This window comes from Idiotropiscis lumnitzeri, chromosome 2 (genome assembly GCF_059441095.1).
Source record: "Idiotropiscis lumnitzeri isolate Australia: NSW breed Sydney's pygmy pipehorse chromosome 2, RoL_Ilum_1.0, whole genome shotgun sequence".
Taxonomy (NCBI): domain Eukaryota; kingdom Metazoa; phylum Chordata; class Actinopteri; order Syngnathiformes; family Syngnathidae; genus Idiotropiscis; species Idiotropiscis lumnitzeri.
The window spans coordinates 3,957,475-3,981,050 of NC_142392.1; the positions used below are offsets into that span (position 1 = coordinate 3,957,475).

General features: G+C 43.2%; 1 protein-coding gene across 10 annotated transcripts in view; it reads left to right on the forward strand.

Annotated features, from left to right (window-relative positions):
* The first annotated feature begins 402 nt into the window (after positions 1-402).
* LOC148341334 (ELKS/Rab6-interacting/CAST family member 1-like) overlaps positions 403-23,576 on the forward strand; it is a 59,086-nt gene continuing 35,912 nt past the window's right edge. For 8 of the 10 annotated variants that reach the window (XR_015841996.1, XR_015841998.1, XR_015841997.1 and 5 more), the window contains exons 1-14: positions 403-586; positions 5,926-6,727; positions 6,852-6,929; positions 7,573-7,728; positions 14,042-14,298; positions 14,475-14,646; positions 15,725-15,799; positions 15,856-16,011; positions 16,710-16,877; positions 16,974-17,141; positions 18,786-18,923; positions 19,551-19,691; positions 21,376-21,516; positions 23,233-23,426. Coding sequence is in view for 6 of the 10 variants with exons in the window: in XM_088287784.1 (XP_088143910.1) it covers positions 6,224-6,727; positions 6,852-6,929; positions 7,573-7,728; positions 14,042-14,298; positions 14,475-14,646; positions 15,725-15,799; positions 15,856-16,011; positions 16,710-16,877; positions 16,974-17,141; positions 18,786-18,923; positions 19,551-19,691; positions 21,376-21,516; positions 23,233-23,426 (2,348 nt within the window). In the remaining 4 variants the exon portion in view is untranslated. Of the gene's footprint in view, positions 587-3,301; positions 3,428-5,925; positions 6,728-6,851; positions 6,930-7,572; positions 7,729-14,041; positions 14,299-14,474; positions 14,647-15,724; positions 15,800-15,855; positions 16,012-16,709; positions 16,878-16,973; positions 17,142-18,785; positions 18,924-19,550; positions 19,692-21,375; positions 21,517-23,232; positions 23,427-23,576 lie in introns of all 10 variants that reach the window. The other 2 variants (XM_088287780.1, XR_015841999.1) reach the window with 2 other exon arrangements.

Here is a 23,576-nt window from a genome sequence, read left to right on the forward strand (position 1 = left end):
CGGCGCCTTAGACCACTCGGCCATCCTGGCAGCCAAATAATATTGCCTTTATTAGTCCCACAATGGGGAAAATAAAAAGTCAATGGTGCTGTTACGTTACCTTATTTTCATGATGGATCAAAATTTAAATAATTAAATAATAGAGAAAATACACTGTGTACCTTGATGGCTAAATAGATTTTTAAAAAATAAATTAATGAAACAAAACAAAAGGTAAACAAACGACGCTTGACCTGCATTTATTACGCGCGCTGACCAGAGGGGCGTGGCTACGTCGCGGGGACGCGCTCCTACGTCATGACGTCACCCAAGCGTCCGCGCTCCTACGTCATGACGTCACCCAAGCGTCCGCGGCGCGCAGTGGGGAAGCCGACTCGCTGCCTGTGGACGAGCTGGCAGTATTAGGGAGGGGGGGTCGAGAAGCGAGGGGGACCGGGAAAGACGCCTTCAAACGGGGGGCTAACGAGCGGAAAGAGGGCCCAGGACGGTCTGCTCACGTCGCCGAACGTCCACGGGAGCTCCGAGAGTGTCGGGATAATCTTGAAGCGCCTTTACGACTGTCCATCTTGGAGCTTATTTCGCAACCGTGAGTAGTGGAAGTTAGCTGTCAGTCTGAGCCAGCGAGCTCGAATGTTGTTATTCGGCGAATTTTGTGCTTTTGTGCAATTCCGTTTTTGCATGCAATTGATCAAATGTCAACAGTGTGTGCACTGATCGTGCGTTAGTGAACGCGCTCGCCTTCACGGGCACGAACATCAGCAATAACATAATTAAAATTTGATGGCTAGTGAGCCAAAGCACTCTCAGCTTGAGCAAGCGTGTTTGGGGACACTTTGGGGGCTGATTTGCAACCTTGTTATTTAGGCTAGCGTGCACATTCCCACGTTTTAACGGTCCAATAATTCATAATAGCTCCCGTAATCGACATTACAAGTGATCCGATACCGCAACACCGATACCACTTTTCGAGGTATGTCATAAATTGCGAGCAGCTCACGCTCGAGCCATGTCAGCCATGCGAGGAGGATTTAACGTAAACACAGATGACAACACTTTGTTAGCCGACGTCAATTTTTGAAGATTGATGAACTTTTCTTGTGAGTTGACAAAGTGGGCAGTGCAGGACGTTTCTCAAACTCCGTCGTCGGCCCAAATGTTCAGGCTGAGACACTTCATAACCGAAGGGTGAAACCTGTTAAAAATTCCAGTTGAATATTGAAATATTTGGAATGATAAAGCTCTAAAGAGCATATTGAAGTGACAGACATGCTATTTGCTACAAAAATTGGTCATTGCCATTGACTCCCACGTCACTCACCAGATCAAGCCTTGCCTTTTAAATCCACACGCATTCAAAGTCACTGATAATACAGTGCAAACAAAGTGAGGATGATGACCCCTAGTGGACAAACATAGAACTTGCAAATCACATATATGAACGTTTGAACATTTTATTCTAAAAATATTTGCTTTCTGCAACTCAAGAAGCGATTATATATAAAAAACTGATTTTATTTGTTGTTTGTTTTTTCTGTTCTATACCACTTTTTTTTCCGACCGATACCAGTACACGTATTGAATCTTTCAGTACTCCCCGATTCCGAGTACCTGTACCTCGAATACTTTTGCTTTATAAAATCCAATTTAACAATGACCCAAATAATGTATAGCGCCAACTACTGGCGAGGAGGACTTACTCAAAGCTGATTCTCTTTGCCGTAAGTATCGGCCGGTATCGACCCGATTCCCCTTCACTTCTTCTTCCTATAATAACAATTGTGAACTTTCCAAATCTTTGCATTGCTCTCAAAACAGCGTCACCAAATCTTTGTATCTGCACAAATCCCCCGCCAGTGCAAACACTCGTCCTCCGTGTCCAGATAATAACACATTTGCAAACCAAATGGTCTGTGAATCTGATATGTCGACGCAGGCGGGGATGTGAAATGTGCCGCCCGGCGATGTTGTGCAACGCTCAGTGGGAGAGAACGCGACAACGAGAGGAAAAGGACGCTGTGATTTCCTCTCGTGGCTCCATGTCTTTGCCCCTCCTACAGGAACACGGAGCCAGGCAACCTGCTTCCTTTCCCGCTGATTACTGTAAACACTCTTCCGCTGTCCTCTGCTTGAATGGTTGAAGGGGAGAAAGGCTATTTTTTTTTTTTTTTTAAACCTCCTTAGCTGCCTTGACAAATCGAGTCTCCGTTTTTAACCTCCACGCTCACCCTTATTTATTTATTTTTTTATTATTTTTATTTATTTGTTATTCATCACACACTTTTATTGGTGTTTCACCTCACCCGAATTTAGCCTGGCAACTTCTCACTGCGCTCCTTTTCAAGCCTGTGAGAAACTACCGCTCCCATTTTATGTTAATTGACGTTGACAGTTCTTATTATGATTTTTTTTTTGGATTTTGTTTCCCCTATAGCCTCCGTCGCAGGTTAATTTCCGGAGCGGAGGCAATGCTGTCTGCCGCTTATCTGCGTCGCGCTTCCCATCGCCCGTATTTGTATTCGTCTTATCTGCACCTCGTGTGGGGTGAAGTTACAAGTCGTCATGGCTGCTGAGGACGATATCTCGCTCAGACATCTCACGCTTAAACGCGTTATTCTCCCTCGCACACAGTGTCATATTGTGTTGGCGTTCGAGTCTGATGAGATTAGCGGGAAATGTTATTCGGAAAATATAGAATTTTGGCCTCAAACTTTAGGATTATCCTCGTTTCAGATTTTTATGATTTATGGATTGAATTAGCATATTTTAACCTATAATTTACCATTTTTTTTATGACTCATGTCAATCTGTTAAAATTGCGCCACCTGTTGCTTTGGGTTCTAGTCACAGCTTTTGTTCAGGATGCCGATACCGCCTCATTTTTTATGTATCGAGTAAGCATTGCAGCAGCCGATACTAGCCACCGATACTTTAGGCGAAGAAAATCTGACATCAAGTCCTCCTCGGCACTGCGACATTTTGACACTTCGGTGAATATGTCCAATGTGTTTTAGATATCAAAGGTCCTGAAGGTATCGGTGGTCTTTACTGGTGAGTACTCCAACTGGTATGGGTCTCATCATCCTTTTTGATCATTTTTAAAGCACTCACAGAGATTTATAGAAATGGGACTATGCTTTTCGTCCTTATGGCGGTTGTTGTGCCGATTGTTCTTTTGTCCCTTTTGACTTGAAGAAGTAGAACCTTCATCGGCAATCGTGTCTAAGTATAGCTTGACTCACTGCGCGCGTTTGCGCGGTATTGTGCCGTGTGATTGACGGAGGCGTGTTTGCCGTATAAATAGAACGTCCTCAACACCTCGGGAATGCCGGGGGAACGACGGAAAGGAATGCAGAGGAAGTGGTAGCATCGGGGAGACCACACCATCCTCGCACTTGGCATTCAACCCCCGGAGACCGCTCACGGGCCGGTGAGATATTCGGAGAGTTTATGAGGTCTGTGAGAAGAGGGTGCGGGTGCGGGAGGAAAGAATAGCAGCAGGAGATTGAATCGTCATTAAATAAGTGTCGGAGAAAGCCAGTTAAGTGGCGGTGAGCGGCAAAATGGATGACATCAGAGCAGCTTACTTTACCGGATTTTACGGACCATTTGATGCACCGTGTTATAAGGCACACTAAAAAAAAAAAAAAAAAAATAACTGACGAATTAAATAAATAAATAAATTAATTAATTTAAAAAAGAAATACATTAATTAATTAAAAAAATAAATTAAAAAAAAAGAAAAATAAATAAATGTCTGAATAAATAAATAAACAAATAACTGACGAATTAAATAAATAAATAAATTCATTAATTAATTAATTAAAAAAAGAAATACATTAATTAATTAAAAAAAAATAAAAAAACGTCTCAAGTCTCAAATAGTTGATTGTAATTACACCGACTATTTATTTGGTAGATTTAGCGCTCTTATGCTAGGTTCAGACCGGGTATGAAATATGTGGTTGCGCCGCACTCTCTCGCTCGCTTTTGTTTGCCATGAAACGACACTAGGTTTGCTTCGAATCTTTTTTTTTCCTTCACGGTGGTCCGGTTCCACAATGTGACATTGGTCATATGCTTACAGAAAATCTTCCGTTGGACTAGCATTAAGCTAGTAGGACTACATTTCCCATTATTCTTTGACAGGAAATCAGGAAGTAGTTCTAGTTATGGTGCGACGAAAACAGACGCCTGATCGTAATTCGATGCGGATGAAAACATGAATGTGACGTTTACACGTCGGCCCGAAAGACCGCAATGGTTTCGTCCCGCATTGTAACATTGCAAACGCGCTGCCAAAAATTGTCAGGCGTGAGGCTAACAAGACTTCATTTCCCACGATTCCCTTGTTATTTTCTCATACTATTTAAGTGTTGAGTCACCGAGTGAGGTTGAGCAACCCTTGATGTATCTGCTTGCCTCTATTTCTGACTCTTGGCTTTCAGTCTTGAAGAATGCCGCTGCAGGCCGCGTGGCCGCAAAGCTCCCGCAGTGGCTGGAAAATAGAATTAAATTCTTTTTAATGCGTTACATCTCAATTGCATGGACTGCAGAAAATCCTTTCATTGCACATTTGAAAGAATTCCGTTGTAGTCAGTCGAGGAGCGTTTTGCAGATGTTTCACTTGGCAGCACCGCGTCGGCTTTTTCACACGATTGCCTCGCCTGTAGCGGCAGATGTGTCTCGGGCATGTGAGCTTTTTTTGCTTCATCTCATGATGCGTCACACGTTTTTTGGTTCCGAACAATGCATACGGTAGTCGTCCTTTTATTGGAGTTCAAATCGAACCGAGCAGTTCACATTTGTGCATCTGTCAACTTGATACCTTCCCCTCTGTGCTTTCACTTGATTGGCTGAGTTCAGAGGATGTGTGGATGTGTGTGTGTGTGTGTGTGTGTGTGTGTGGGGGTGTGTGTGTGTGTGTGCCAGCCCTGGTCCAGGTGTGTGTTGACAGCCCCGAGGGGGGAAACGGCGCAGATGGTTTTCTCCGTTTATGCGGAGCGCACGCGGCCGCGACCGACTGGCTGCGAGTTTGCACGGCGCCGGCCAAAGATCAGCGCGGTTTTGGAAGCATGCGATGCTCACACGGCTGCAGGGCTGTGGAATTTTGACGTAGAGGTCGACTCGTGGGGTGTGCTCGGATGTGAACTGATTTGTCCAAAATTAAAACTAAAACTAATTGTGTTTTGGAAAGTCCAAGGTTGTTTAAAATTAACGAAATGACAAAAAATAAAATTGGGAATTTTTGTTTACGTTATTACAAAATATTTTGTGACATTTTGTTAAATCTTACGTGGAAGAAATACTCCATTTAAAAAAAACAAAACAACTAAAACTCATACTAAAACTAACAAACCACCTCTAAAAACTAATTAGAACTAACTGAATTTTGAAAAACAAAAGACAAAAAAAAACATTAATGAAGTAAAATACAAACAAGACTGAAAAATAACTAAAATTACGGGGTTTTTTTTTTAAATAATTTTTTTTAATAAAACCAGCGAATTTTAGTAAAACCTGAAGGTCAAACGGTCCTTTATTTGTTACACAACAACTGGTGACTTTTTAAAAAAAAAAATATTGCACTAGACAAATACTCAAATACAAAAAAAACGAAAAAGAATACTAAAACTAAACTCTTTCATTTGCTGGCACCCACGTCACTCACCACACAATTAAAAGGACGCCAACGCCAAGCGAACAAAAATAAAACCTGCACAAGCATTTCTTCATCTTAATCATGCAAAATAATTTTTTTCTCCGATAAAATAATCTGTAGAATATTTAATTCTAAAAATATATTTTTTCTGCTGTTTATCTGTTCAAACTGTGTGTGGTTAAATTTTTTTTTTGTTTTGTTTTTTTCTCAAAGCATTTTTTGGTAAATTCTTTGGGGATCCTCACTCAACTCTCCTCCTCCTCCAGGTGACTCTGTGATTTCCGCCTTTGTGGCGTCGCAGGCTGCTTCCGTCCTAACGCGTCCTGGATTACGGCGATCACAGGAGCGTCAGCACTTCCTCACGAGGTCAAGAAGCGTGGAAGACGCCGAACAAGAATCGCTTTGTTCTTTCGCTGACTTTCTTCGGGGCATCGCAAGCGTGCGTCCCTGAGACTTATGTGTTCATCAGGACGCACGCCATCGCCTTGGATTATTATTTCGTTCCTGTCGGTCGCGCTCAGTAAGTCTTAGTCGGACACGAAAACCCTTCCAGAATCCCTCATCATGTATGGAAGTTCTCGGTCCGTCTCCAAGCTGGATGCGGTGGGATCCAACGGGAACGGGCCGGCGTCAGGCAGCCCCGGCCGCTCCCCCCGCCTACCCCGCTCCCCGCGTTTGGCACACCGGCGAAACGGCAGCAGCAGCAGCTCCGCCGGCGGCCTCACCGGCTCCGGGAAAACCTTATCCATGGAGAATATCCAGTCGCTCAACGCCGCTTACGCCACGGGGGGGCCGATGTATTTCACGGAAGGGAGCGAAGACCCGGTGGGAATCGGGAGCCTGGGAAGTGGGCTGAACCCCGCTCTGCCCAAAAGTACCATGACGCTGGGCAGGGCCGGGGCGAGGGTGCCGTACGGGGTTCGGACTGCCTTTATGGGGAGCAGCCCGAATATCAACTCTGGAGGAGGCGTCGCCGGCGGGGTCATGTCTAGTGACGCCATCGCCTTTGGGGGGGAGGTGCAAAGCCAACCCACGCAGGCGTCCACTGTGCCGCACTCCATGAGACAGGTGAGGCTTTTTCCACTCTTCTAGCCTTCTGAAAAATAGCATCCAACTAAAATCATGTTCAAAGCGTTTTCATTCAAAGGATCCCCAAGTTATTTCTGTTCCAATTCCAATTCATCTGTTGCAGGTGCGCGAAGGTGCCATGACAGACCTGCAGAGCCAACTGAGAGAAGTGCTGAGAGAAAATGAACTTTTGCGCCGAGATGTAAGACACAAAATGTCAATATTCTTATTCATTCTGCGTCTGCACCAGGGCTTGCAGTAGTTTATATATATATATATTTTTTTTTTGTCTTTTCTTTTTCCAAATTCAGTTAGTTTGAATTAGTTTATAGAGGTGGTTTGTTAGTTTTAGTGTGAGTTTTATTTTTATTTTTATTTTTTAATGGAGTATTTCTCAACTTTAAGAGTTAACAAAAGGTCATTAAATAATTAGTAATAAAGTAAACTAAAATTTCTAAATGACAAAAAAAAATGAAGGACATTTTCTCTCTAATTATTGTTAGTTTTATGAATCGAATATGTAATTTCAGTTAGTTGTAATTTTTATTTTTTTTATTTTTTATTATTATTTTTTTTATTTTTTCATGATAGTGTTTTATCACTTGTACTTTTTTTGTTAGCTTTCATTCACTATAATAACTTTAGCACCACAATATTAGGAATTCTGTCACACATTTTTATGCACACTGTTTTTTTTTTAATTATATTATATATTTTATATATTATATATTTTATTATATATATATATATTTATTATTATTTTTTTATATTAGTTTTTTTTTTTACTGCTAAATCAATTAAATGACCCAATCAGCACCAATCTACGTCATGCATTATTATTCTAGTTGGATGCGAAGGAGTCCAAGTTGAGCTCGTCCATGAACTCCATCAAGACATTCTGGAGTCCAGAGCTGAAGAAAGAACGTGCCCTGAGGAAGGACGAAGCCACAAAGATGTCCGTGTGGAAGGAGCAGTACCGGGTGGTGCAGGAGGAAACACAGGTACCAAAAAAAAAACAAAAAAAAACTTGCAAACGTTTTAGATTAACAGTAATCTGTACTTGTCATAATCCAATCAAAAAAAAAAAAAGATGCATAAATATGGAGAATAAGGATTAACAGACGCCCCGCTTCTCGTGCTGTAGTCTCAGGCAGCTCGCCTGGCAGGCGGTTGGAAAATTGTTCAAGAGAGAAAACGTAGTCGTTGTCGCTCGCAGCCACGCAGTGAGTCACGTACAGTACAAGTGTTTGTCTGTGCATCTTCACTTTACAAGAAAATGAACACTGCGGCTCTGAGAAACAAACCCACACGCTCACTGTTGGATATAAAAAGTCTACACACCCCTGTCCTAATGTCGGATTTGAACATTGGAGCAAATTATGTAGACACGTAATACAACGGTAATACTCACTGCCGTACGTTCTTTATCCTCTATGAAGAACAACTTTATGGATATCTGGTGTTGATTTTCAAAGTAACTAAATTAGATTACAAGTTACTTTAATAGTCACACTCAGCAGGTAACAACATTTGGTTTTGCCAAGTAATTGGAAGTGCATTTTTAATTTAAGGATCTGAGCGCCCAAACATTGCAATTTTGTCATGACTGGAACGGATTAATCATATTTCCATTCATTTTAATAGGAAAAGATGATTTGAGATGTGAACGTTTTGAGTCTCAAGCGTAGTCACGGAGCGAATCAAACTCATGTCTCAAGGCACTTCTGTGAAACGTTGAGAGTTGAACGAGTGCGAGGCAACAGCTGATTAGCTGCTGTCAAACGCGCACACGCGCTCGCTCCTGATTGGTCGCGCGTACGTCCTGGAAGGGAATACATGTTAAGACAAGAACGTGCGTGAACGTGATATCCCTTTTTCACTTTCATTCTTCCACTCACCCCCTTTTAACCCCCAAGCGTCCTTTTCATTCCCCCCCACACACACACACACCTCCCCCCTCCGCCTTCTATTACAGTCATCACACCGTGAGTCAGCTCGCTCTCCTTCCCTCGCCGCCCGATCGCCACGTTCGAAATGAATTCATTCGCTGCCATTGACGGATATAGACGTCAAAAAGTAACATTCATTTTATCTGGGCTGGCAGTAAAGGAGTTTTAAGTAATTTATGGCTATATGCTCCCCGCGGACAGACGCGCGCCCGCAGGCATGCGGTTGTCCCCCCCCCCCTCCCTCGTTTAGGAATGTTCACCTCAGCTCCACCTTCCTTCCTACCTTCCATCCACTGTATATCGCGTCCTCGACTCTCGCCTGCAAACCAAAATAGGTTCACAGTCGTTTTTTTTTTTTTTTTATCCATGGCGACGGTAAACAACTGTCACCATGGCGACCAGCACAACAAGCATTTATTTGTGCAGTTTATAACCACCAAGTTGGAAAAAAATTGCGTTTTTCTCTTTGAGTATAGACATCAGGTCCGTCTTTACGGCCTTTTGTCCCGAGCTGCCTGATCATCGTCGTCAACAACTAGAATGCCAGAAAAGACTCCATCTTCCTCTCCATTTTGGCGTTTTCTCATTTCGGTCACTCATGCCGGAGCACTGCCTTACTGTTACATTCGTGTGATTAGTTTCTCGTTTGATCCCTGCGGGAGGAAGAGGAAAAAAAAAAAAAAAAAGGGCAAGTGCAGGGAAGAAAAAAGACGCAAGGAATGCCTGGAATGCTGGCTTCCTTCTCTTTATTTAATTCTCCGCCGTTGAGTTCTTCCCGCTGGAGCTCACACTCAAATGCAAGCCATCATTTCTTCTTGCGTTAATCGTGAACTCAACAATAAGCGCACTGTCCTTCCTTGTGCGAGGCTGCTAAACACGAGCGGCTGTCCTCCGAGCTGCGTGACGTCGAAGCCGGGAGTGTCTGCCAGTGGAGACTCGAGAGAGATACAGAGGGAGAGTGTTTTGCGGTCTCATGCGTGTTTGAGGCTTCGTCTCGCGTGCTTTTTTTTTTCTTTTTCTTGCATTTATTCATCTTTCGCGTGCGTGTGTGCCGTTGTTTCTGCTGTCTTTTGTTTGTGGGAGGGTGTGCCTGCTGTGTTTGTGTGTCTGTGTCACTCTGTGTTAGTGTGGCGCTGTGTACGACAATCGGGCTACTATCTCTTGCTTCAAATCTGAATTCCTCTTACGTAAAAAAGATTTTTTTGGGGGGATACTGCGGACTTTCCCACGCCATTCAAGTCTATTAAACTAACTAAAAAAAATAAAATAAATAAAATTAACTCATTCGCTGCCATTGACGGACATAGACGTCCAGAATGGTGTTCATTTCTGGGCTGGCGGCGAATGAGTTAACACGCTCGGGCTCGCCTAGGAGGAAAAACAAAAGTGGGGAAGCGATGCCTGAACGCACGGCGGCAGAGGCCGCTCGGCGTGCTGACTCGTTAAAGGTTTATAATCTCCCGCTCAGCACTTAATGTTATTACATTTGGCTTTGAACTGAGTATTTCTAATTTCATTAACGCGCAGTCAGTGTCGATACGCTCCGTCCAACAAAATCCGGCTAGGGGGACGGCCACTAGACCTTTGAAAATGTAATGAGCTTTGCCGAAAAAAAAAACAACAATTTGTGAAAAGGAAGGCTTATGGAATCGAAGAAATAATCGATTGACCTCACGAGAGAGAGTGTAAATGTTACGCATTAAAAATGAATGCCACTGAAAATAGATTGTATTGATGATGAGTGGTTAACATTTTCTGAATGATCACCCCTGCAATGTCGTGAAAAATTGTACTCAAGTAAGAATATTGTTGCTGCCGCGGGAAAAAAATTCTGTGATTTTATGCATTTTTACGGAAATAAAGATGAATTTATTTCACTAATTTAACAATTTTCGCCAGGTTAAATGAATGCACTTTTTGACTTCTATACCCGTCAATGGCAGTGAATGAGTGAAGAATGAAATGTATTTTTTCAAATACAAAATTTGACCAGAATTCAAAACAAATGTTAAAATACAAATAAGAATTACAAAATAAAAAATTTGAAACAAACGAACTGCACTTGGAACTAACTTGAAAAAATAATGCAAAGAACAAAGATAATTTTTTTTTTTTAATTTTATGTTTGTTGTTTTTCAAGAAGTCCCAACCCAACCGGACCGTCACAAAAAATGGACGTGAAGGAGAAAAAAGAAAAAATGTGTCGTATTCAAACTACTCTTGACAGGTGATTTCTCCCAAAAAGTTACTCTTCCAGTGTGCCAACACATTACCATACTGCAAGTCAGAGTAATCGGACACAAAAGGCGCCCACGTTGGCAACTCGGCTCACCTGGAAAGGACGCCGTGCTGACTCAGCGCTTCATAAAAAGTCATTTCTTTAAGGCACGTCTGCCTTTTGATGCCCGATGCCAACCTCTAAAAAAAGACAGCGCCGCTCATCGGTGTGTCATCACTCACTTGGCTCGGCCTCCGCTGCCCGTACGGTTTTCATCAACGTATGACTCATTATTTCCCCAAACGTGTGTGTGTGTGTGTGTCGTGCTCTCTTATTTATTTTTTAAATTTTTTTTGAATTTTTGATCCTGACAGTGAGAAGGAAGCCTTTTAACAATGCTCGCTTCTGCAGTGTGTTTTTTCCACACATGAACGCTCAAGCCTAACAGATGGTCCTCGAACCCGCATGTTTATTTAGGAAGGATGGCGGGAGCGAGCGAGCGAGTGAGCGAGTGAGGTAAATAGGTGGAGGGATGAAACAGAGCAGATGGAAGAGAGGGCAGGGAAGAAGCGCAAAAAAAAAAAAAAAAAAAAAAAGCAGCAGTAACTTGAGTGTTTTAAAAACTTTCGTTTTATGTGCGTTCCACTAGAAAAGACAGATTAGCAGGGTGGCGTCTTTTGACTTTTCCTCCTCCTCCTCCTCTCACTTTCTCCACTTTCCCCTTGCGAGGTTGTTTGCGTGCCGAGCCCCCGCGGTAGTCTTGGCTCTCCTTATAAGGAGCGACTCTGGATAGGAATGAAGCGGGTGCGAAGGCATTCCCACTTCTTTTTTTTTTTTTTTTTCTTCCTCTCGCCGTGCATCTCGACGTGATGCAAACGTGCTCATGTTAAATACATGTGACAGCTGGCTGCTCTCCTAATGTTTTTTTATTTATTTTTTTTATTCCTCGCCTGTGAAGCCGCCACTGACCCCCATGCTGCATCTCAATGTGACTGATTAGGGTCAACATTCCACTGGAGGCGCCTCTCGGTTGTTTTTTATTCACTATTTTCTTGTTTGGACTCCGATCCAGACATATTCTCGTCATGCGGATTTGTCGCGCACGCAATATTTTTCTTCCATTCCGCTATTACTTATAATTTGTCCATCTTTAGATCCTGTGAGGGTGCGAGTGGGCGAGCTCGTCAAACAGCTCATGGGCATTTTACACACGCTGATGTATACGCGTGGGTTTCGAATGCGTGCGCGTATATGTTTGTTTGCGAGCGAAGGGGGGGGGGCGTGACTCAGCCAGCGAGCGAGGGATGAGATGGAGGAGTTAACAACGGAGATATGGTTCATGTTAAAGGGCAGATGAGCAGTGGCTGCGGGTGACGATTTTTAACGCCTCTCGTGGTTTACCTTTTTGTTATTGCTTTTGAATGCAAGATTAAAAAAAAAAAAAATGATGACTTGATTCTTAACTCATTCACTGCCATAGACGGATATAGAAGCCCAAAAATACATTCATTTTACCAGGCCTGATAGGAAAGTGTACCAAGGCACTGATATCCGTGTATATCCATATTTGGGAAGCTAGCTTAGCAATTAGCTGCTAATTTGAATCATTCTGACGGACCTTTTTTTCCCCCCCCGATTGTCGCCATTTCACGTCAATGGCACAGAGAGTCGCGATCATTTTGGTCGTGTGCTGCCCTCTGCTGGACTGAAATGGACGTGCTCTCGGGCGCGCATTGTGAACGTCACGTGACGTCGTGAAATTGGCAACGCAAGCTTGAGGGCACTTTGGCATCCATTTCTGTCGGCAGCAGGGGGCAGTACAGGATAAAATTAACGCAATTAAAAAATATGAATTCATTTTTTTGGGAGTGGATCAGGACTTGACTTCATATATTTTTGAAACGAAATCTTTACTGACTGGTGACTAAACAGCTGACTCCCACGTGGAATCAGGAGGCGTCTGATGGGTTCAAAGGTCAACAAAGATGACTCAGCAGAAACACTGAAGAATAAATTTGTTTTCGGACCCTTGCTCTTTTTTTTTTCCGGCATCATGAACACACTGCACTGTTCTTGCCTTTTCGCATCTAATCTGCTGTATTCCCATTAGTGTTTTTAAATGCCTCCTAATGGACGCCTCAATTATTTCCCTCTCCTGCGTCTCTTTCCCTCTCTCAAGTGGTCTGGCATTTCTCAGCTGCACTTTCCAGCTGCGCGTGCCGCTGTATGCGCGTTCTTATCATCCGACCCCCCGTCGTATGAAACCTTCTGAAGTGAGCGCTGCACTCGCCGGCACAATCTGCATTCGTGCGCGACTGTTTGTTTACCCCGAGCAACTCCGATGTGTTTTTTTTTTTTTGTACGCTTGACGAGAGCGATCGTGCGCTCGTGCGTCCGCGTTTTTGCGTGCCGTTGCCGTTAATTTATGCTGGAGTTGTGAGGCGCAAGAAGTCCTGCGTGTTTCTCCTAACAAACGTGAACATGTGCATGCGCGTTCTGCTGAATGCGAGCAGGGACTGTTTCTATTTGTGATTAATTTGTTTTCATGGTATTGATCTGGAGGAACAACGACTGATTCCACCTCATGCATTATTTAGTTGTTCAATGTGAATTACAGTGATGAATAACACTTACCTTTGATAAATGACCTTTATTTATTTTTATTTTTACTTTTACTTTTGTTTTTATTTTTATTTATTTATTTATTTTTTAATTTTTTTTATTTTAATTTTTATTTTAATTTTTTTTTTTTTTATTTGTAATTTTTTTATTTTTTTTCATATTTTTATTTTTTTTATTTTTTTATTTTTTATTTTTTTTATTTTTTTGGTCAATGAACAACCAAATAGGGCCGGACGGCAGAATCACGTTTGCTACTCAATCAAAATGGTGCATTCAGTGTACTTTCACAACATCGGGATTTTGTAAACTCGCCGCATCGTTCTGCACATTAATCGTTTTTTTTTTCTCGATTATAATGTTTTAAAGATCAAGATGGTTCAGTCGTACCACCAAATGTATCTTCTTATACCTTGAGATGTATATGTATTTTTATTTTTTTTAATAATCCAAATACATCAAGCTCCATTTATTTCTGACATTTTAACAGTGTAAAATTCTCCAAGCTCCTTTTTCTGTCTCTGCCAGCATCTCCAGTGCACCATTCAGGCTTTGCAAGACGAGCTTCGAATCCAACGCGATCTCAACCAGCTGTTCCAGTCCGATTACTCCGAGACGGGCCGCCTGGGATCCCAGGCCATTTCGCCGCAGGAAATGACGGAGGAGAACTTCCTGCGTCTCCACGGCGAATATGAGCGGCAGGTCAAGGAGCTCTTCCTCCTGAGGAAGACGGTGGAGGAGATGGAGCTGAGAATCGACACTCAGAAGCACACTTTAAACGCGAGGTGACGTTTGATTGCGACTCTTTCTTTGTAAAATAGGGCTGAAAATTCTTTTTTTTCTCCTCAGTATTTCGATTTAATATGTGCTATTTTTTTCAAGGTCTCTCTGAATTCCAATTAACAATAGCTTTAAGATTATTAATCATCCCTACTCGAAAGTCAATTCTCTCTCGCCACAGGGACGAGTCCATCAAGAAGCTTCTGGAAATGTTGCAGAGCAAAGGCCTGTCATCTCGCGCCACCGAGGAGGACCACGAGCGGACGAGGCGACTGGCCGACGCCGAGATGACCATTCACCAACTGGAAGGTTTCCTGGAGCAGAAAGACAAAGAGATGCTGCTACTCCGAGAGGTGTGTGTTTCATTTTTGTGGAGGTGGAGAACGTATATTCCAGATGAGCATCATCATATTAAAGCGCCTTTCATATGCAATCATTAATTATTGCCCACTGACGCCCTCTTGTTTCCTGTCAACCAGCTTGTTCAATGCAACACTTCCCCCTAGTGGCAAACTGTTGTTAGTGAATATTACGTCCAGTCTTTATATTTTCCCCAGATTTTTATATTTAAATTGACCATGGCCTACATATTATCTCTATGTGTGTGTGTGTGTGTGTGTGTATACATCCACATTGCCCCAAGCCACGTCAGCCTACATTGCTTTCACATACGTGTGTTTGTGACGTTGCGACCGTGCCCCCTGAGAGATTTTCTCCCAAAGAGAAGCAATGATGCGGATATTCTGCCGCTCTCCTTTTGTGCCCTGCTGCTCTTGTTTTCTTTCCTCTTTTCATCTTTTTGTGCTTCTGCATTTCCCCCCCCCCCCCCACACCCAACCCCTCTCATTTGACTTCATTTGCCTTGTGAGATCGGACGGGGTAACAGCTGGAAATTAAATCTGCGTTTCGCAGATTAGCCTGACGTAGAGCGCCTCGTGGTTTAATCCTACCAAGAGATTTTTTTTTTTTTTATTGCTTTTTTTGGCGATGTGGGATGACCGGATCGACCCGTGGAGACTTAAAGCCAGCGCCTCGACGAGGGGGAAACACCCGCACCCTGGCTCCTCCTCGGCCCCGATCACTCCCTCATTTCCCGCCTCCCCCTCCATCCCTATCCCACCTCCCTTCCACGTGTCGCCCCCTTTCCAGCCTTCACATTCTTTCCCTGTCCCGCCCTCGCGTCACCCCTACCTCCGTTCCTCCCCTTCTTTCCCTGCGCCTTCCCCAACTTCTCGTCGGCACTATCCCGTCATCTTCGCCTCCTCCTGCCCTCCTCATCAAGTCGCCCTCCAGCACTCGCCATCCTTCCCGACCCCCATCCAACCCTCACATCACTCCTTCACCCCGGTTGTCATCGCGCGACCTTCTCCTCCCTCGCTCCACCCCCGTTCGCCATCCTCCGCTGACCCTTGCGCCGTTTTTCTCCCTCAGGAGCTGCACAGGAGGTACGAAGCAGCTCCTGAATCCACCAAAACCAAGGCCCTCCAGACGGTCATCGAAATGAAGGTAAAGCTCAAAAAAAAAAAAATGGACCCGCTCTCGACACTTTCATTTCCTGCCAGGACGCCAAAATCAGCTCGCTGGAGCGTGGCATGAGGGAACTGGAGGAGGAAGTGAACATGCTCAAGTCCAACGGAGCGCTCAGCAGCGAAGAGCGAGAGGAGGAGATCAAACAGATGGAGGTGTACCGATCCCACTCCAAGTTTATGAAGAATAAGGTGACTTATTTCACGTAAACAAAAAAAAGGGGGAGGGGGGTTACGTAGCGGGATGACGATATAGGGCAGGGGTGCCACAATATACATTCCTCCCCCCTCGCCAAGTTGATCAGCTGAAGGAAGAGTTAGGTCACAGCCAATCAGAGAAGGTGGAGCTAAGGGAACGGGCCAATGAGCTGCAGCGCGAGGCGTCCGCAGTAAGAGACACGCCTCCGTCTCTGTCCGTGCCGCTCGCCCGTTCATGTTCGCTTTGCCTCCCGCTCCACTTTTACTGCTTCTTTCGTCGGATCGCACTCGTGTGACATGTCAAACGCTAACCTGCTCAACTTTCCGTGCATGAGATCGCTCGATAGCGTAGTTAGGCTTGTTGATAGGTTTACTAATATTGCGTACAGTAGTTACAGTATGTGTGCATTAAAACATTTCAGCCGCTGTCTCAAATTTAAGGGGCAGATTTTCGTTTTGACTTTTTTTAATAAATTCTGTAAATTTTAATTAGTTTTTAGAGCAAGTTTTTAGAGTTTTTTTCCCCCCAAAATCCTTTTTTTTTTTTTTTTTTTTTAGTTTTTGTATTAGTTTTTTTTTTTTTTTTTTTTTTTTTTAATATGTGGAGTAGTTGTCGAGTGCAGGATAATAATTAATAATAACAAAAATTTAACCTCCTCTCCTATTTTTTTTTTCTTTTTTTTTTGCAACAGATGGATCAGGTCAAGCAGGAGCTGAATCGTAAGGACAGTGAACTCTTGGGTCTTCGGACCAAACTGGACACTCTGAACAACCAATTTTCTGACAGCAAGCAACACGTGGACGTCCTCAAGGAGTCGCTCACCGCCAAGGAGCAGAGGGCTGCCATATTGCAGACTGAGGTATTTTTGACCTTCCATTTAAAAAAAACAAACAAAAAAAAAAAAAAACGTCAATTAGATGTGATTAGGTTGACCTTCTCATTGTGATGTACGCAGGTGGACGCCTTGCGCATTCGCCTGGAGGAGAAAGAGTCACTCCTTTCCAAAAAGAGTCAGCAGATATCAGAGATCTCGGATGAAAAGAGCACGCAGAACGGAGAAATAAGCGACCTCAAGGACATGCTGGATGTCAAGGAGCGCAAAGTCGTTGTGCTGCAGAAAAAGGTAAGTGGAGCTTCAAAAAAAAAAAAAAATGAAAAAATAATGATTATAATAATTGATGTTCTAATTATGAACGGTCATACTGCTTGGTGACAGAATGGCACACGTAGAAGAAAAAAAAAAATGAAGCCTTTAGGCCCAATTTTTGTTTTTTGGCTTTTTCCTCTCACAAACGTAACATATTTATCCAAGCTCCGAGTTGATCATACACAAGTAAGTCAAAATTAAATAAGTAAATATTAATATTCAACTCATTATTTTCACTACCTTTGCGAAAAAGTACTTTAAAAATGAAATCATTTTGACGTGCCGTTAATTTGATGATTGGACTGTAATTTGATACCACAAACAGCAGATGGCGCTGTGATACAGCCTAGCGGAAAAGCTGCGACGCTCCCTGGTCACAAGCTCAAAAATTGCCATTATTCAAGAAATATCTGTCTGACTGCGTAGTCGGCGTGCTGCATATGTGCAGAAAAGCGTTCTTAATCCAGAGAATGAAATAAAAGCCGCATGCGTCGTTTATCATCATCATCATTACTTTGGTCGTCAAGTGCGTTCTTTTCAAAGCCCCCCCCATAAACTGATGGAGTTCATGAAGGGCATAATTACCAATCAAGCGGACGGCTCTGATGCAAGACAGAGGGGAGGAGAGAGCGAATGTGCTTTGAAATGTCGATGAATACTAATGAGCTGACCCCTCCCGTTCAATAAAAAAAAAGATGACCTGATTCAAATTGGAATACAGTCAACGGTCTGAGTGACGCTTGCAGACGGTTCGCATCTTGTTTTGGCAATTTGTGTACCGTCGGCGGGGGATTACGGCAGCCAAGTTAAAATCGGGTACCCCCTCGTCGACGATTTTGCGCGTGTGTTACCCATCCAGCGGTTGTCAGTGTCGAGAAGTGCAGAAGGGATCAAAGACTTGTGGCTTTTCAATGTCAAGCGTGTGTGTGCGTGTGCGTGCGTGTGTGGAGAGCGAGCTGTCAGTCAAGCTGTCAAGTGAACAGTTGATTAATGAGTTGCTGGAGATTCGCGCACACACACACGGTGAACGTGGGAGGTTTTTTTTTTTGTTCTTTAACTTCATGACATCAATTTTCATGTCTCGAAAGGATTCTAAAGGAACAGAAAGAGAAAGAAATTGAGTTTTATTTAAATTTTGAACACCCTTTTGCATTCGCATATTTCCCGTCTTCCTCAATTCGACTCATTTTTTACTTGTTTTGAGCCATTTTTTTATTTTTTTTCACAGACGGTTAATCCAGAGAGGAAACAGGTGCGGATAAAACAGGATAATAATAAATAATAATAACCAAAAATTAAACGAAGCCATGAATCTGTACAAGCCATTTGTTTTGCATTTAAACCTCCCACCACTTGGGGGCGGTGTGGCGCCAGACTTTGTTTATATTGGAAATCATTTTTATTATATTATATATTATATTATACTCTTTATTTCATATGCATATTGAAGTAGTGAAGAAAATCGCAACTAATTGGCTGTAAATAAATATTTATTACTCAGCAACCCTAACGACCGTTTTAACAGACAGGAACCACGAGACAAAAAGACCTAACGCCATGTTACCTCCCATTTTCACTTTAAGCAAACTCAATTACGTATGTATTTCCTCTCCATCGCAGATCGAGAACCTCCAAGATCAGCTGAAGGACAAGGAGAAGCAGCTGAGCGGCCTCAAAGGCCGAGTCAAGTCCTTGCAGACGGACACGTCCAACACCGACACGGCTCTGGGAACGCTGGAGGAGGCTCTGTCGGAGAAGGTGCGCGACATCGTTCACCCGGTCCGACCACCCACGTTTTAACACAGCGGGAAGCCAACCAATAATCACATGAGAAGCAAAAAAAAAAAAAAGTCCGTTTTGTTCAGGTACACTCTGCAGCGCATGTTTTTATACTCCTCGGACGCACATATACAGGAAATAAGCCGATTAATTGTTGAGTCACTAAAATTGAAGCCAATGTGTGTTTTGGCAGGCGGAGGTGACCGTCATCTCCAACTTTCCCAAGCCCCCCCCCCCTCCTCATTTTTATTGCATTGGATGTCTTTCTTGCTTTCTTTTACATTCAATCTTCCACCGCTTATGTCACACCAACACCGCACTCTTGTTGTGTCTTCCACGTGAACTCCAGTTCACTCGCTTGGCCCGACCGCGGCCAGCGTCTCTCGTCATTTAGTTGATCGACAAAAGGCGCTGCCAGAACGTATTAAGTGTCCAAAATCACGCTTGGCTGTTTGAATGAGTTAACTCATTCAATACCGTTGACGGATAAATACGTCAAAATCCATTTTTTTTTTTTTAACTGGGCTGGTCGTGAATGAGTTTAAGTTTAAGGTGTAGGACTTTTTCACATTTTGTTGTTTCCATGTGTCATTCTCGTCTTTCCAGGAACGTATCATCGAGCGACTGAAAGAGCAGCGGGAGAAAGAGGAACGAGAAAAGGGAGACGAGGTGGAGTCCACCAAGAAGGAGCTGAAGGAGCTGCGGGAGAAAGTTTCCCAGATGCAGGCTGACCTTGCGGACCGCGAGGTACCGACACACACACACCCACACACACACACACACCCCTACATCAATATCTGTTTTGTGAGCCGCACACACACACACACACACATTCTGTGCGCTCTCCTTCGCTGTCAAGGAGAACCTGACTGATCTATCTCCGTAGAACAGATCCCCTATCCTGCCAAGGTCCTTGCGCCGAAGGACCGCAATGATAAAACATTCACGTCCCCTTGACAACATAATATAAGAGCCGCAGCCGGTGGAAAGCGCATCTTCTTGTGACCTTTATGCAAAAACGCACATCTGTGGGGGAAACGGGAGGGGGGGGGAGTGACGAGGCAATTTCCCGCGCTCGTAATTAATTTAGCACTCGTTGCTAATGTCGCCCTCCGCGAGTTTAATGGAAGGAAACGCTTAACGAGAGCACCTGAGCCCTGGGTTGCGTTTATGTTACTTATGAAATCGATCTACTGTTCAATCTTGATCGGTTTCATCCGAATCTCGCACATTCGCAGCCAACAACGAGGCGCTCTAATGCAGCCACGCCCACCCGAAGCCGCCAATTCACATGTTGGTTGTCAAGTCGGACTGATTTTTTTTTTTATCACCCTCGTTTTCCCTTCCTGGCACTTTCTCCGCATGCCATGCACGCACTCGAGGCCAACAACGAGGCACTCCAAAGCTAACCGTCAAATATTCCGGTGTGGTCGTTCTCCATTTTTTTTTTGCACTTTTTCAACAATTATCCTCAAGCATTCACCATGTGCTCTCTTTATCGGCTTTTCCATACATAAAAAAAAAAGCCAAGAATACACACGCAAACCTGCCGGGCTTTAAATCACCTGTCAAAAGATGTGTTGAGTAGTTATAATCCAAACCTTTTAAAAGAAGAACTCCACCCAAACACGGCACTAAAATGCACACGTTATTGTTTATAAAAAAAAAAAAAAGAAAAGAGCGAGGGTGGTTTATTTCACCTCCTCTGACTTGCACTACAGTATGTGGTTCCGTTTAGTATGTTGCGGGCTCATAAAACCCGTTAATGTCTAGTTGTATAATTTCCAGATATACACGGGAGAAAATAAGCATTCCTAAATGCCCATGTGGGGTTCGCCTGACAGCAGCAACACACACACACACACACACACACACCTAAATAGTGGATAATGAGAGTAAAGCAGCAAGTATTCTCTGACCAAACACGATCATCCGCAGTCGGGCTTTTAGTGCAGTCGGTCGAGTGTAAAATTATACGTCTTTGGTGCCGCTGGACGCGTCTCTATCGCTGCTGCAAAGACCCAAAAGGAAAAAAAAAAAAAAAAAGGAGATGGACTTCACGCATGGAAAGATCGAGTGGGAAGAATGAGGTGGGGAAAAAAAAAAAAAATGAGAGTCAGGTCATGGGAAAAAAAGTTGTGATGATGAGTCACACTCTTGACTTGAGAGGAATACCTCAAAGGATAAAAATACTCGTTTATTTTCATTGTTTTTTTATTTCCCTTACAGTTGTGGCTACGATGCAATGAGCAGGTTACTGCGGCAAGGAAGTGCTGTTTAAAAAAAATAAAATAAAAAATAAAAAAACGGCCGAGGCAAAGAGGTCAAAAGGTCACCATCGGGTTTATTATGACGGAAATGTATATTTCCCTTCCGTGGCTGTAATGACGGCAATTATCGCGTCCCCCTTTTTTTTTTTTTTGTCTCCCAGGCGTCGGTTTTGGACCTGAAAGAGAAGGCCTCCTCTCTGGCCTCTTCGGCTCTGAAGAAGGACAACCGGCTGAAGAGTATGGAGATCACGTTGGAGCAAAAGAAGGAGGAGTGCGTCAAATTGGAGAATCAACTCAAGAAGGTCCGTGTTGAACACTTTGTCGCTTTGCGTTAGCCGGCACATAAGGCAGACTCGCAAAGTTGTGTATGTGTGTCGCCTTTGATTGACACCCTGCGCGTGTGAACGCGTGTGTCGTGTTTTTTTTTTTCTCTCCTCTTTTATTTGTCTTCTCCTGCGCACACATCTGCCCATTATACTGTCAGACTCCCAAACATTTACTCTCCACATAAAGACCTGTAAAAAAAAAAAAACGCTCGCGCACTTCCAAAACTAATAGGGTTTATAATTTGCGGCCACGCATACACACCACGTGCATATGCATACACAAATGTGTCCCAAGAGCAACATTTGCTTCTGGGAAACACTCACAGCTGTTATAACTTTACGTCCTAACTTGTGGTTATTTTTCTTTTTTTCCTTTTTTGTGTGTATCTTCCTTTTGGCAAAGCAGAGGTGACAGAGGAGAGACAATGTTACTCCAAATCGAAAATAAATTGAATATTCCGGCATCTGGAATGGCCTATCTGGTGTGTACGGGGCAGATGCCCGGTGGGCCGGCGTCTTTTGCGGCCGTGCTATTTACCGGATTTTCCGGATTATAAATTTCGACTTTTTTTTCTCCTTGATTTTTAACCGTGCGGCTAATATGACGGTGCGGCTTTTCTGTCGATTTTTCTTTCACCACTAGGGGCGCTAGTTCAGAAAATACACTAAATAAATCTCGATTATTTATTTATTTTTTTTTTTTTCTTGGGTCTGTTCTGTTTTTATGAGGCAAGTTGTTGCGGCTTGTATATCGTTTTTTTTATTTAAAAAAATTTTTTTTTTTTTTTTTAACTCATTCAATCCATTAGATGTACATTTACATTTTAAAAATTGTCGTCCCTGCCTCCCAAAGACGTATTTATACGTCATAGCCTTTTTTTTTTTTTTTTTTTGGCGTCATAGCTCCATGTTTTTATCTTTAGAACACAATATTCTGCAGGCCTTACAAAATCAGTCAAAAAACACGCTGTGATTGAGGTGTTTCCTCTCGTGAAAACGGCTGGGAATAAATGAGTTAAAAGCGTTGCTGCGCCTTATAGTCCGGAAAATACGGTAATTGATATTTAGGAGTCATGCCATAAACCAAATTTTCTGAGAATCTGTCCATAGAATAGAACATTCGATTTTTGCAGTTATTTTCACACCATTGTAAGCGAACGACACGGCTGGGAAGTTTGTTATGCCATCTGAAGTCATGGTTTCATGAAATGAAAATGAAATACAAGCGGGAAAAAAAATGTAATTAAAAAAATATTTTTGTGCTTTTTTTTTTTTTTTTTTTTAGATATGATTTCAATGAATTTGTCATTGATCGGCGAACTCAACTCTGATTGGCCGCTCAGCAAAATGTTGCTTTTTACTTCGACATGATGCATTTTATTTCACGAAACCCTGACTGTGGATAAAATGACAAATAATGACTTGTCAGATATTTTTCTTTTTAGATAAGATTGTCATTCCTGGAGCATCTTTTGCTGTCGATAATGGTGTGAAGAATGTTAGGACAATGCATCGTTTTTTTCTATTGATAGTGCGCGCAATTGTGTTTTCTGCCTCGTTAAACCTGTACACAAGTCGTCCTCAACACAAATGTTGTTCTTGGCGCATTCCCTTCTCTCTGAACTCATTCAACTCCTCGTTTCCATAGTCGCCGCTCGGCTGATTTTTCTGTAATTATTTTTGGGGCCGCAGGCTCAAAGCGCCGCCGCGGAGTCGGCGGCCAGCGCCGAACTCTCGCAACGCATCTCCGGCCTGGAGCAGGAAGTGAGCCGTCACAAAGAGGACGCTGGCAAGGCTCGGGCCGAGGTGGAGCGGCTCCTCGAGATCCTCCGGGAGATGGAGAACGAGAAGAACGACAAGGAGAAAAAGATCCACGAGCTGGAGAGGTGAGTTGGGGAAGGGCGGGAAGTAAGACGGAAAAAAATACATCAAAATAAATCGCCTCTGGAAAGAAATAAGCAGCGTCGTAAATCAACCTTCTCTTCCTTTCTTCATTTTTAATTTTTGCCATCATTCCATCCTTTCTTATTTTCGCC